Raw genomic sequence first — 13,389 nt, forward strand, 5'->3', positions numbered from 1 at the left:
GAGTTCCTTCTCTGGCACACCGTGCGGAGCCCCACACACGTTTAACTTTACCTGCCGCCCCGTACTATATCCTTATCTAGCCACGATGCGCGAGGCATGTGAATCCCCTGTTTCCATTCCTTTTCTTGCAACCATTTCTCACCCTTTCTAGCTAGTAGCACACTAGCATACACACGTCGCGACATCTCTCCTTCGACCTAGCCTTGCAAAATTGTACAGGTCCTCCCGATTCAGCCTCCGGGGGTTTCCATGCCTCACATGATATTAACCTATCTCTGTATTATACAGCACCGAGTGTACAGTACCCAAGGGTGCAGTACACTCTTTTCTCAAACTAACTCGACTGTATTTCTGCACACGCTGAAGATCGAGTTTTCTCCTTCAAACTTCAACATAATGGCATCATACAATTGCCCTTTGCCCACCCGTCTCCCGACCTCTCGCGCTTGTCCTTGTCATTTTCATCCGTCCTTCGCAAATACACATACCAGCGAATACACTTCCCATGCTTTTTCCATCCGTTTTCTCGGGAATGCCGATACCAATCAACTCATCTCCTACACCGCTTAAGACACCATTTTCGAATCGCCTATCGCCGTCCCTAAAGTTGTAAGCATCCTCCCCTCTGTATTGATCCATGTACAGTATCGTAGAAGTTTCCGACATCGCCGAGGAAGACCTTAGCTTCCCCAGTGCACATTATTCAGGCCGATCGAATGCAGAACAAACACGTCGCGATCATTAAGTGCTGAAGTCTCAAAATTGGGGCGATACTGATTTTTACAGTCGACAACGAGACTATCGACAGCCAGAATTGATTTATTTGCTTGCGGTAGGGTCGCGATTGTGCCATAAAGCTACATAGGTGCAAGGTGCGTCATGGAGAGATTGCTGGCAGGAATGGAACGCTTTTCGGCGTATCGCTGGCGTTGACAACTTGGGCTGATCTCTGCACCGCTGCTGTCGGCATATCAAAACAGTTGGCAGTGTTTCCGATGTCGTACCGACTATCTTGTGCACAGCTTGGCACAAAGCCTTATAGACCTTTTTCCCTCATCTGCCAAATATACCCGTCCATAGCTATCGAATCGTTGATACCCTCCCATACGAATGTATGTTATCATATAAAGCCTATCTATCCTCCACAGTATCTCCCACGTACGTTTTCGCTTTATACAAAAAGTGCTGCGCCATTATAGTTTTAGGTCTCGTTAGCTGTCTTTCGTTGGTATGGAAACTGCTGGATGGCCCGAGATAATCTGGGCTGCACTGGAGTTCGGTCGCAGTACAGTTCACAGAGTGAAGAATGATCTTTGCAAGCGTGTGGCATCAGTCACTGCTATTCGTCCTTCGCATCACCGTTCTGTCCGCTATCCTTGGAATTATGTAGTATGTCTCCTGCCGGAGTAGTGATACTGTACCATGCCAAAATTATTCAACGTAGCCATCCGAAACGGACAGCGAGGCGTGCCGCCCTTTCTCCCCCCAATTCAACCTGATGCAGTACGCAAGCAAACGCAGAATTTGTGCGAGTAAATAGATTGGAGCAATACTGTACAAATCACTACAGTACCCTTGGTACAGTACATGTGTACTACAGTACACCGGAAACCACGCTCGAAGAGAAACCTTGACAACACTACTTCTTGCCATGATCAACAACAGATGACTAAACGTTCAGACAAGTGTGGACGAGGCCACTAAGAAAGGATATATTCGAACTCGTAATTGGCAACACCTGCGAACCCACTTTGTCGAAAAGCGATGGCAAGACACCGCCAACTCCTGTGTTTGGGCTGTTAATGCCTTCGCGAGCCATGTAGATTTTCAGAACAGTTGGCGCTGGAGCAATAGAGTCTCGCTGCAATGTCACGGTGTCGCGTTGGTCTAGCATAAATGCGATCATAAAGATGCGTTTTATGCACGTTCTGGGGCCTCAACAAAGCCTCAATGACTGGAATGCAAAGTCTGGAGAGCCTTGTCTGATGATATGCCCTCCGTGTGTGGTAGTATTTTTCCATTGTTGCCAAAGTTTCTTTGAATTTTACGAGAATATGTCGCGAGGTCGAAAAGCAGTCAGGGGTATCTACAGACCATAGGAACTAAGTCCACGTGAGCCAAGGCTATTACGGTAGTGACAATTGTTGATGAATACATACTTGCTGTTGAGAATTTGTAAGGCAAAGAAGTTGTTCTGCAAAGGAGGAAGATGATGTACTTCGAAAGCATATGCGGAAATTTTCTTTTTACGGGACCGTAGAGCACTGCATGCCGAATGCATACTATAGATGTACACTTTTTCATTCGAGCCATCAGTTGCACCGCCGCAGCTACAGTATAGGAGAACGAGCATCCTTGAATATATATCAAGTTTCCGTGTCTCATGTAATACCCTTCGGGTAGTTTGATGGTTACGGCAGGGAAAAAATTTCTTCTTGCAAGCTAGAGTATGGAAAACAATGAGACCTTACTTGAATTCAAGAATTACTAACCCTTCACTGTTGAAGTTACGCAATTTGTAAATGTGAAGAAGCTACTCGTCAGAGCAATATGTCATATAATTCGAGATGCGAAGTCGTTGAATCATCAGTTCTAAAAAATCTGGTTTAGCAGGACATCTGAATTGCTTAAAATCGCGGGAAACATTCTTTCTTCTGGAAGTCGTAAACCTTTTTAGTTTGGGAAGCCGACATTTGCAAAATTAGCCCAGATAATCTGAGACCAGTCGCCAGTTTAGACGCTAGAGGGCGAACAATGTATTTTTGCATTTGCTTTGACTCTAGCCGCACAGTTTCATTAAAACGGATTAGAAAATGACTATTCAAGCCGGAAAAAGCCTTCTTTCATGTAGAAGAATCCGTACGGAAGACAAACGGCTATAGGCACATTTCGATTGTTGATTTTACTGTTGCCCTGTTACATGTATGCGTGTCTAATGAACAAAAAGTTTTCGGGTGGGCGTGGTTGTAACAATTCTTTATCGACAGCTAGAGTAGACACTAGAGTTTCATGTAATTTTCTCTACAAGTAAATTCAGAAAACTAGTATCCGCTTTCATAGAAAAGCTCTCTCGTGGACTAATTTTACATAGTGAAATTGTTGAGAGTTTTTGAATCAGTTCTGGACAAGAAAAGAGAGAAATCGTAGAGTTAGTTTTACCATGCGGCAGGGTTATCTGCAGCAATGAATCTTGAAAAAAATTGCACTCAGTCTGCAGGGCTTGGGCTTAATCAATAAGTGAAATATTCCAACAGAGCTACTTCTCATCTGTTCATACTTCTCCGTATCCGAGAGTTGACTTTATTTAAATGCGAGATGGTTTGAATTTTATTCCAGCTTAGCGAGACTTCCTGATCCAAAACGAGCTTTCGTAGAGGCAAGGTACGAAGCACTACAGGAATGACCAAGTCGTGCATATGAGGATAATGACAAGATCACATCGTCTATAGAAAAAATACGATTAGGAATCATCCTTACCAGTCATGGGGCACGAATAAACGTTCAAAGCAAAATTATAGGGAGAGCGTTAATAGAGAAAACGGATCAGTTTTTCAACTCTTCATGGAAGGGCAATGGAAAGTCAACACAAAGAGTGCGGTCCAGCAGCCGGGTCCTGCTTCTACGGTATGTTTGCTTTTGCACAATTCCCTAGACATTGATTGTGACATCCTTTCAGCCTTAGTTTCATTTTGCGATGTATTTTTCTTGATCATGATATTCACTCATCAGAGTGGCTGGTATGGTCCCAACCTGCTCTCCATCAGTATTTTATCTTGATGCCATAAAGTATTGCTACATACCAAGAGCGGGACCTTTCCCCTGAAATTCTTTATTCATCTTTAAGTGCACCACTCTACTACCCATTTCCACTAAACATGGTAGCAATAAAGTCACTCCGAATAAACTCTATAGACTACAACGCATGAGGTATGAATAGAGGAACCACTTTGCAGACTCAACTTTTCAGGCTTGAGTACATCAACTTTTCGATACACTGACCTCTTTATCCACACGACATTCACTGCATTAATCCAATCGTACCGACCTACCGTACCGAACTGAACAGGACGACACAGAAGAGATACCAGAAGATAGTAGATATTGGGTGCGGAGAAATTCGGTATCAATTAAAAGCTGTTGTCGTTTAAATTAGTTTAAATTAACATAATCAGACAGCCGCCTATATAGTGGTTTTCGTTCTGCTTTCGCCTTGGACGAGAGTGACTTTAGGTCATACTGGCCATAATACTTCCAGAAACACCAAATTTATGACAGGGAAAGACCCGGAGGGCCCCCTTGGACTACGGCCCTCTCCACATTCGCAAAATAGCTGTATTGTATGGTATACGTCGAGGGTAGGTCAGATGGTTAACTCGAGGCCTTGAAACGTACACATTCTCAATTTACTGCACGTCCACTGATTCACAGTTTTGGCTCGGAACGTTTCTTATGCTGTACGGTATCAGGATTGCATTGCTTTTCAAGATCAACACAAAAGCTCTAATTTGAAGCGTCTTGGCCACTATTAATATGTCAGAAATAGCAGTTTCCGTTTTCAACAGTCACGTGATAGAAAATTGTGAGAGTGGTCGGGTACAGTGTTGTGTTGTATTCAAAGTTGCCTGAGAAGTAAATATATTGATTCACTCAGATATAGCACATAGCACAAGGAACAGACAACACTTCTTTCACGATAAATCAGGATTTTCCATTAGACGTCGGTATGTCCCACTTCAGTACTGTCGCCACTATGAAACAAGAGCTTCTAAAAGCCACTGTTCGATTAAATGTTGCCATACGTATTAGATGTGCAATACGCCTGGGAATGAGTTGCAAGTTGTGACTCTTAAGAGAGTCACAACTTGCAACTCATTCCCTAAGGGGAGCGCTTGGAGCGCTTGTGTTTGCACAAGCCACATGAAGCCCACAGTCGCTCTTCCATAGTTGGTGTCCTCAGCGGTAACTAAAAGGAAGGCCACACCGAAGAGTCCTGTTTTGTGAATACAGGCGACGAAAGTGTCACACTTACGCGGCATGAGACAAGTGCGACTGCCCGGCGACAATGAGGGCAATATCTGAAATCGAATAATTACACTTGATCCCCCTTCAGTCGGTGTTGCTTCAGGCTTGGTCAAGTCTCTGAAGTAAAGTGACGTCGTCAGGTGCAGGAATCCCTTTGCTGCACAAGACAGCGAAGGTGCACAAAGAGGATGGTTGCCCGATACGCTGTATGGGAATGGCCAGCAATGGATAATGTTTGTTGAAGTTAAAATGCATTTTAGGCAGTGGTAGCTAACACGTTAAGAACGAACAGTGGTAAGAAGTGTGGGCAGTGTCATGCAAGCTGCGTCGTGACCAGTCAAAGCGTGAGATGTTCAGTTTCCCCATACGTTTGATTGTGAGGGCTCCTAATTATCGACCCGCAAACAACGCGAATCTTGGACATCAAGGACGATAGGGTCTGTTTATTGTTTCATAGAGACCCAATTTAGGGCGCGGGCAGCGGTGTCGGGTGGTGTGTCGGAAGAAGTGTGAATGAGAGCACGGTTGCGAAGAAAAACTTCATGCCCGTGACGCTGCACTGCATCGCATGGCACAAACCGCTTCCGGTGGAGGCAGAAAGACAGGTGATACTGCAAAGATATAAAGCCCGGCGACTGGTAGTACTGTACCCGGTAGAGGTACAGCATGGAGCGTCTGGCAGATTTGCTAGAAAAATTTTGGGAACTGAGGAAAGTGACACGGCTTTCGAAATGAGTGGATTGTCGCAGGGCTCTTCGTGGGGTTTTCAAGTGCTCTGCTCATGGTGGCGTGGAGGCCGATTCTAAGCAGTATGGAGAGGGGGTGGTTTTCGAACATGTGGCAGTGCTGAAGTGCGGGTGAGAAGGGCAGCGCAGGGTGAGAGAGGGCGGCGGAAAGTGAGAGCTTGAAAAACAAAGAGGACCTTAGAAGAGGGGCAAAAGAGTAGGGGTGATCTTTATCACGACTGAAACTGTGCACCAGGAGCATATGCAGAAATCAGTTTGGGAGGAATAACAATTTTGCCCGCATGTGTTTTTAGAAAGCAATACAGTATGGACAAAGCAGAAGGCTGATTCTGTAATCAAATTCAAGTAAGGCATTATATCACGCATGCCTTTATTTCTCTGCAATCAAAGATTATTGCCACCATGTCTGGACATGAGACATGTTTATGATAATCGGGCTATAATTCTTAATTATATACCAGGGGCTTTGTCTGCGCACCAACTCATGGCCAGGTCTCCAAGACATTTCTGAAAACGATATATTGCATGAATATTTTCAAGCAATGTACCGTACAGCACAAGTTCTACTGCAGAATTATGATCCCGGAGATGTTTGATCTGCTGTTTACCTTGAACTCGGCATGAATATTGGCCGTTGGGCTATAGGAAATCGTAAGAAAGCAAATGGGTCGGGGTGCCGAGAACCCTAATGCCCACTAGGCGCAGCACTGCCACGTGCACACCACTGGCAGGGTTTCTTCCTGCGCCGTTCTGCCCATGCCCATGCCCTGGGAGCACGCATCTATCGAATTCGAAGCGCGCTACGAGAGAAATTTTGAGCATCGCGAATGGAACCGTCATTCCTTTGCAAAACGGGGGAAAGTGGCAATCGTGGGGATGTATATGAGTGCGAATGGGCTATTAGTCGTCAGGTTAGAGCTACCGTTATCCGATGCTCTCGTTAGCATGCTGTTCACTTTTCACGCATCTCATCCATGCCGCAGGCAATAGCAATTCAGGATGCAGAATTACGATGGCATTGGATTCATGGGACACGTGGCAAGGCCTGGTAGCTATGCCGTAAGGGGGCCTCCTCTCATTTTTAACGAACCAGCAGAAGAATGGCGATAAATGGTGACATTAAGGGACGGATTCACGCAAACCACTCGTTTGGACATCATGAAAACGAGACGGGTTTCGCCCCATATCATAATATTAGTAAATGCGTCCTTTTCTGCACCAGATCCCTCCTGAAGGTTTTTAAAATGCGTCAATAAGATCCCTAGCCTTTACCCAAGTGCATTACAGTGCCTTCAAACAAAGAGCAGTGCATCTTGTTCCTTTCTACTAATAGTGATTGGGCACGCACAGACCCTAGCGCGTTGCCCCTCCCTGATAAAGGGCAACGACGTCAACTCGACAGTCTGTTCATCGCCACGACTGTATAATTGTACATTCACTTGCAAGAGTGTAAGCTCCTCCAGTCTGTACCTTTGGCGCCGGGGAGGTGGCGTTCGTCCCCTCCCTGCAACAATTTCTCGCACCAAGTCAGGGCAGAGGAATCCCCACTTACTCTCGAACACGTAGTGCTCAACAACGCGCTCGCTCTAAAATACAAGGCCCTTGAAAAGAGGGCGCCAAAGCTTTTGACCACATCATTACGGTTCGGGCAACCAGCAGCATGACTGTTTCGTTCGACAGGCCTATATTCCAAATTGAGTATCATATGGGAAGGTGGAAAACAACGAGTGCACGGCGTTGGCTTTAAAGCATGGTTGTGGCCGGCGGCGAGCACATATGCTGCGCAGTGCGTAGTGTAGACGTGTTTTTCCCCGTCATCAGTAGCACCGCACAGTTGGGGGTACTAAAATAAGGGTTGAGTGCCCTACATCATAAGCTCAAGAAAATGCCCAAGATTATAATATTCTGTGCTGCACTCACTTGGCTGCTGGATGTGCATCGCCGGTCCACTGCGTACCCTTCTGCGTACCCTTCTCCGTGCCCTTCTGCGTGCCCTTCTGCGTGCCCTTCTTTCACGTCCCACCCCTTGTTTTTCATGTTATGCCAGGGCCATTTTCTGCAAGTGATTGTGTTTTCTGCCACCCGCACCACTAACCACTCCCAACTTGTTGGGCGATAGGTTGAAACATTTTTCCAAATGCCCCAAGTCCATTCGATCTCACAATTTCTCGCTCATCGGTGTCAGTCACACAATCAATTCCGCCATCCCCTGCGTGGGCGACAAACCCACCAAGACTACACCCTTTGTTGAGAGACCTACGCAAAGCCGCTTTACACGAGATCCTTGACTATGTGTTTGTTTCCAAAAAAATATCGATACACATCCTCGATCCCGCCTGCCTCATCCCCCTGCCCAAAAACCTGGTTTCTTTCGTTTCCCGCCTAAAACACATCCCTCCTGCTCCGTGAGTACTTCGGTACAGTATACAGTACTGTCCAGTGCACTGTATTTAAAACGTCTACACCCTGTTTAACCAGGGAGAACCCGGTTTATTCATAATCCATACTGTACTTCATATTCACTAAAACGACGATTATAGCCTTGCAGCGTCATCCTTTATCTCTCCGTTTCCTCTTGCTACCTCCTTGCACATTTTGCCCCTCCTCCTTCATTGCTGCACGGAACGCGAAAGTGTCCTTTCTCTCACGCAAACCTCCACATTTCATGTCCGTATGTGTGCAGCCCGGACTTGCTTGCAGGGAGCAGCCAGAGGCCTTGTCCACGTACAGTACAGTACAGTACAGTAGCACACTATCGCGGCAAGATCCAAATCTAAAGTACACATCATCAAACCTGACAACAGCTTCTCGTCTTCAGTCTCTGCCATAAGCTTCTTTTCAAGTCTAAAGTTTTTCTCAGCTTCCCGGCCCACTGGAAATGTCATTCTATCGGACATCTATTCTGGATTTCAACGACAGCAATATAGAGATTGGCAGCGTTGAGGTACAGCCATATGCTCCTCGCGGTTTGCTTTTACGTACAGTATAGACCTTCAGGTGCCACTCTCTTGAAGATACGGAGACCAATGGAGCGATCCTGCATGACGTTGTAGAAACGGATTACGCCTTTGACGTGCCCAGGTGCCTCCGTGGAGGCCCCATCAGTGTCGCTATATTGATTTGCCACACTCTTCTCAAGGAAGATATTATGCTGTGAAATATATATCTATATATTTTGATGGAATCCAAGACTGTACAGTGCAGCACCCCTGGGATGCACCTAGCACAAGGTGCGTGTGCGTAGTTCCTCACGATGTTTATAGACCTGAAACCCATTACACTTGATACTGTACTCCCAGCGTACGTGTAACATTCTAAGTGACTGTAGAATTGTTCGCAAGGCTACTCCAGGGTTTAAGCTTCGAAATGATTAGAACTTGCACGTCTGAAGAAGACATCATGATCTCTCCGCCACGAGAGAGAGCTAAGACCGCACTATTTTCCAAGTCTTAGGGATCATTTTAAACACAGATTTATCATCGCTGCATACCTTGAGATTTTTAGCATCACCAGAGAAAACCTTTTCGGGGACCACGTCGAGTTAACTGGGGAACAGGAGACATCACATGCGACGAGACTTGCTGCTATTCTAGCAGTACTCTGACATGTTTATACCGTACCGTACGCTTCTCTCGAGTCTCGTCTGCGTTCAATGTGACAGCTAATCTTATCCATGCAGGACCAGGCCTCGGCATACTGTAGCAGCCGAGTGGCACAAAATCAGTATGGCCGGTCCTTTGCGATGCTCCGCGCACATGTCGTTCACGTGCACTTTGATATTAATCGCTCCTGAGTATCTCTGACATGAGAAGAAGAAGAAAAAGACCCTCGCGCGAAGCAGAAGCATGCCAATTAACATTTATAGAATGAGTCCGACACGTGATCATCACGACAGATAAATCTTACGGTCCGAAATTTTGCGCCTTCCTGTATCAAATGTCACAATTGGCTAGAATGATTCTCTGACGGTGTGCGCTGTAGCGCGAAGCCATCTGGTTGGCAGCGGACACCACCAACTGTACGAGTACGTATAAAATTGCTCGTGCTGGGTCAACGGACGGGAACCCATGACAGGAGAAGCCCTCCGACTTGGGCGCGTCATGCCCTCAAGCGTAGGGTGTGAGTGCTCAAGTGTCGTTTAAGAAAGTGTGAAGAGTCGGGGGAGCACAAGAAACAGGACGTAGACCAAAACCATGTCCTGGGTCTTACATGACGTGTCCCTCAACCGTATGCCGTCTCTTTCAAATACTCTTTCGCAAGACAGTCGCGATCCCGATGCCAAAGAAGCAGGCGTCGCAAATCAGACAGAAACGGGAAAGCTCTGCTCTTTATTGAAAGCACGTACCGTGCAGCACGGCACTGTACGTTGTGGCAGTGCAATGTCGATTGAAGAATACGTACATACGATAGAGACGAAAATTTTGCACAAAGTCTGCTCCCCTGCAGAATTCTCACTAGAACCGGTAGCACACATGATTAGCGAATGCGGACACGGAGTAGCAGAGCAAAGATACCGCACGTGCAGTAGTCATTGACTCACCTCCTCGCGTAAAATTCGGGCGTGTTGTACTGTGCCTGCAGTGCAACTTGGGCGGGTGGGGAGTTTTGGTGATGCACATCGCATCAGTTGTGTTCCCTCAGGCCTTGCCCGGAGCGTTTTGCAAACTCAAACTAGTGGTATTATTACTCGATATCCTTCGCACTGGCATCCTACACGCTTTGTTTAGTACAACTCAAAAGTCCAGAAATCGCCTGTACGGAGGACAACCTCGAATGAGACTTTCCTATTTCGTAGCCCTCACCTTTCGCAACTGCTGGCAGTCTAACAACGGGCTCTTAATATTAAGGCTTCCGAAAACATTAACGAGATGTTTATCTTCAATGCAATTCTGACTTGCGTCTTTGGGCTTATCCCCACTTCAAAATGCTCTTCAGAGGTATCGATCTACAGTAGTGTACGCACATTCAAAGTTAGGAAGAGGCACGAGACGTACGTCTTTCTCCGATATCCGAAGACCATTTCTTCAAACATAGATACAGCAGAGGCCTGATCTGTCAATGGATAGACCATGTAGCATTGATGCTTATGTGGACGGACTCCGCTTCTTGCCCGAAGAAACTGCAACACCTCATGGTGTTGTCACGGTAAGTTTGAAGAAGGAGGTTAACTAAGGCACTCTTGATATATCCGTGAATATAGCAACAGCCTTGTTTTTTTTCACGCCTATGCCTAGCTAGTGTAGCATAGTTCAGGACACTGCCATTGCAGTCGGATAATGAATCGCCAGAAAACATACATGCTGAGCTACTACTGGGCATGACATCATGACAAGAAAGAGTTCGCGAGGACCCTTCTGATCGGGTTCGACAGCGAGGTTACTTGAAGGGCAGATGGCCTATCCGCTCCAGTTCGGCCTCGATAGGCCTGAATCATTCATCTACAGTATAGTAGTTTTAAACAAGGCATTGCGGAAACTACCCCGCCTTGCGGAGTCTTCAGGGCTCTTCAACAGACCAGAACGACACAAAGATCTTACCCTGCACTTGTTCATGAGACGATATCAAATATCATTGTCAAAGTTTTTGGTTCGTATCCATGGAGGTGTCGCGTCTCAAAAACGGAATACTTCTGGTGGGATGTAGTTTGCGTTTATGAGCATGGAAATGCCATTAACGTAATGCCAAACTGGTCACACACTCTTCGATTCAAAACTGGAGATAAGCAGCTTGTGATTACCGTTGCGTCCGTAGACTAGATCTTCGGCTATTGCGATTGCAGAGCAAATTAAAGCTATCGGTCACGCAGGGTGCACGCGCCACACCGTGGCTGTGGAACAATGCTTCGTACCGGGAGAAAAAAGCCGAGAGCCAGACATGTAGAGCGTCGTAACCATAGGTTCATGCATTTCAACTCCGATACACGTTGAAAGAAGAAGAAAGCCTTCATGTCACCCGTGGACAACTGACAAAGACGAATGCAAATCTATAAGAAGCCTCCGAAGTCCGACATCTCTTTGTTGCTCCGAACAGCCCATTTCGCCATATTCAAAACCGTCGGGATCACAATAATACTTAGACTCAGCGCAAGCGTAGGTTCAAATGGCGCATCAATGGCCAGCGAACCCCATTTCACAAGAGCTGATCCAACGCATGAAATCCCGAAGAGTTTCAACAAAAACTTCGCGTTGGAGTCCTGTTGCAACTGCACCGCTAGATCTTCGAACCCAACCAATGATATGTTCCTCTTTTCACTCTGGCTGGAAACGCTTTTGTGAGCGGCCATTGTCTTCTTCTCACTCCGGGATATTCTGTACGCCGCTGCCACGAGAGTGCCATTTCCGAAGAATGTGAGCGCTGCCTGCAGTGCAACGAGTATATTTAAACTTGGTGCGTTGTAGAACAAGTGATACGTGCAAGCACAGATTCCGCTGGTGTGCAATGGCAACATGCCCCACGTTAGTCCCTTCCATGCGGGGTTATCCGTGACCTCAGCATATTTCCAGACTAGGCCCATTGCAACTAGCCATTCAACAAGGCTGGATACATGTATCACCCAAGTCGGAAACGATAAGGCGTTCGCTGGTTCCACATGCAGGCTGCCGAGCGCGGCGAGAGACAAGAAACTGCCAAGGGACGTGATGAGTGCTGGGACAATGGTAGAATTCATTCGCATAGGGGATTCTTCTGTCTTTGCAGATTCAGTTGGTACGGCGTCGATCACGTTTGGTGTCATGGCGCCGCGAAAACCAAGGACGATGAGTAAGTTTGTAATTGTGAGAAGTGACTCTGCCCCGCCATGCAACCAGTCAATGTTTGCGAGGATATCGTGGTAGTGAACCTTGGCATATATTCCCGCCGGGATCGTTGCGAAAACGAATACCAACAGGAAGCGAAAGCCAAAATTCGCGAGTTTGGGACACTTCACTTCATCCCGGCCCAGATAGTAGAGGAAACCCAGGTACGGGAAAAGGGAAGCCGCAAAGAATTGTGCGGCGAGAGCATCGACAGCTTCAGGTGACACGGACCAGGGATCGACAATCATTTTCGTTACACAGCTTTTAGCGACGCTTGCTACCTTTTGCGGCGCTGCAATTGCAATTTTTGTTGACCGCAATCGCACTCCGCTAAACAATGATGTGATTCGCATGGGACGCCTCTCCATGACTGTCGGCGACCGCCATACGGAGCAGCGGATCGTGGCGTCGTTTCTTCCAAGACACGGCGAACGAAACGGAACGGGCGCAAAGCCTAGTGGATGGATTCCATAGAAGACCTCTCGGCTGGTAGGAGACATGTCGAAATGAAAACCAGGACCGTCGCACCTGTTCTTCTCGATGAGCTCGCCAAGGAACGGTCTTGCGCGTAGACGCGAAATGTTGGGAGTTATGTAGATTAGACGATCACGGTGATCTCGGCCCATCGGATGGGTTGATGCGCGATCTCTATTGGGTGATAAATTTTGCATGGAAAAGCTCATTGGAGGACAGAACTATTTGCCCCTCATCGTCCCACTCATTCTCTCTTGAGCGACAGAGGTGCCATCCTGCCTCCAGGCAAGCGTCCACCGTACTTCCAAGGGATGCATTATCAGTTTTCTGGTGGGGTCAGCGCAGAGAGGAAC

General features: G+C 46.9%; 2 protein-coding genes across 2 annotated transcripts; one reads left to right on the forward strand and one right to left on the reverse strand.

The window, feature by feature from the left end:
- Positions 1-6,132: 6,132 nt before the first annotated feature.
- CHC_T00003188001 (hypothetical protein) lies at positions 6,133-6,279 on the forward strand. Its single transcript, XM_005714340.1, has one exon. The coding sequence runs from the start codon at positions 6,133-6,135 to the stop codon at positions 6,277-6,279; it is 147 nt and encodes a 48-aa protein (XP_005714397.1).
- Positions 6,280-11,751: 5,472 nt separating this feature from the next.
- CHC_T00003189001 (hypothetical protein) lies at positions 11,752-12,930 on the reverse strand. The gene has a single exon (XM_005714341.1). The coding sequence runs from the start codon at positions 12,928-12,930 to the stop codon at positions 11,752-11,754; it is 1,179 nt and encodes a 392-aa protein (XP_005714398.1).
- Positions 12,931-13,389: the final 459 nt, after the last annotated feature.

Source organism: Chondrus crispus, genomic scaffold (assembly GCF_000350225.1).
Source record: "Chondrus crispus Stackhouse genomic scaffold, scaffold_179, whole genome shotgun sequence".
Taxonomy (NCBI): Eukaryota; Rhodophyta; class Florideophyceae; order Gigartinales; family Gigartinaceae; genus Chondrus; species Chondrus crispus.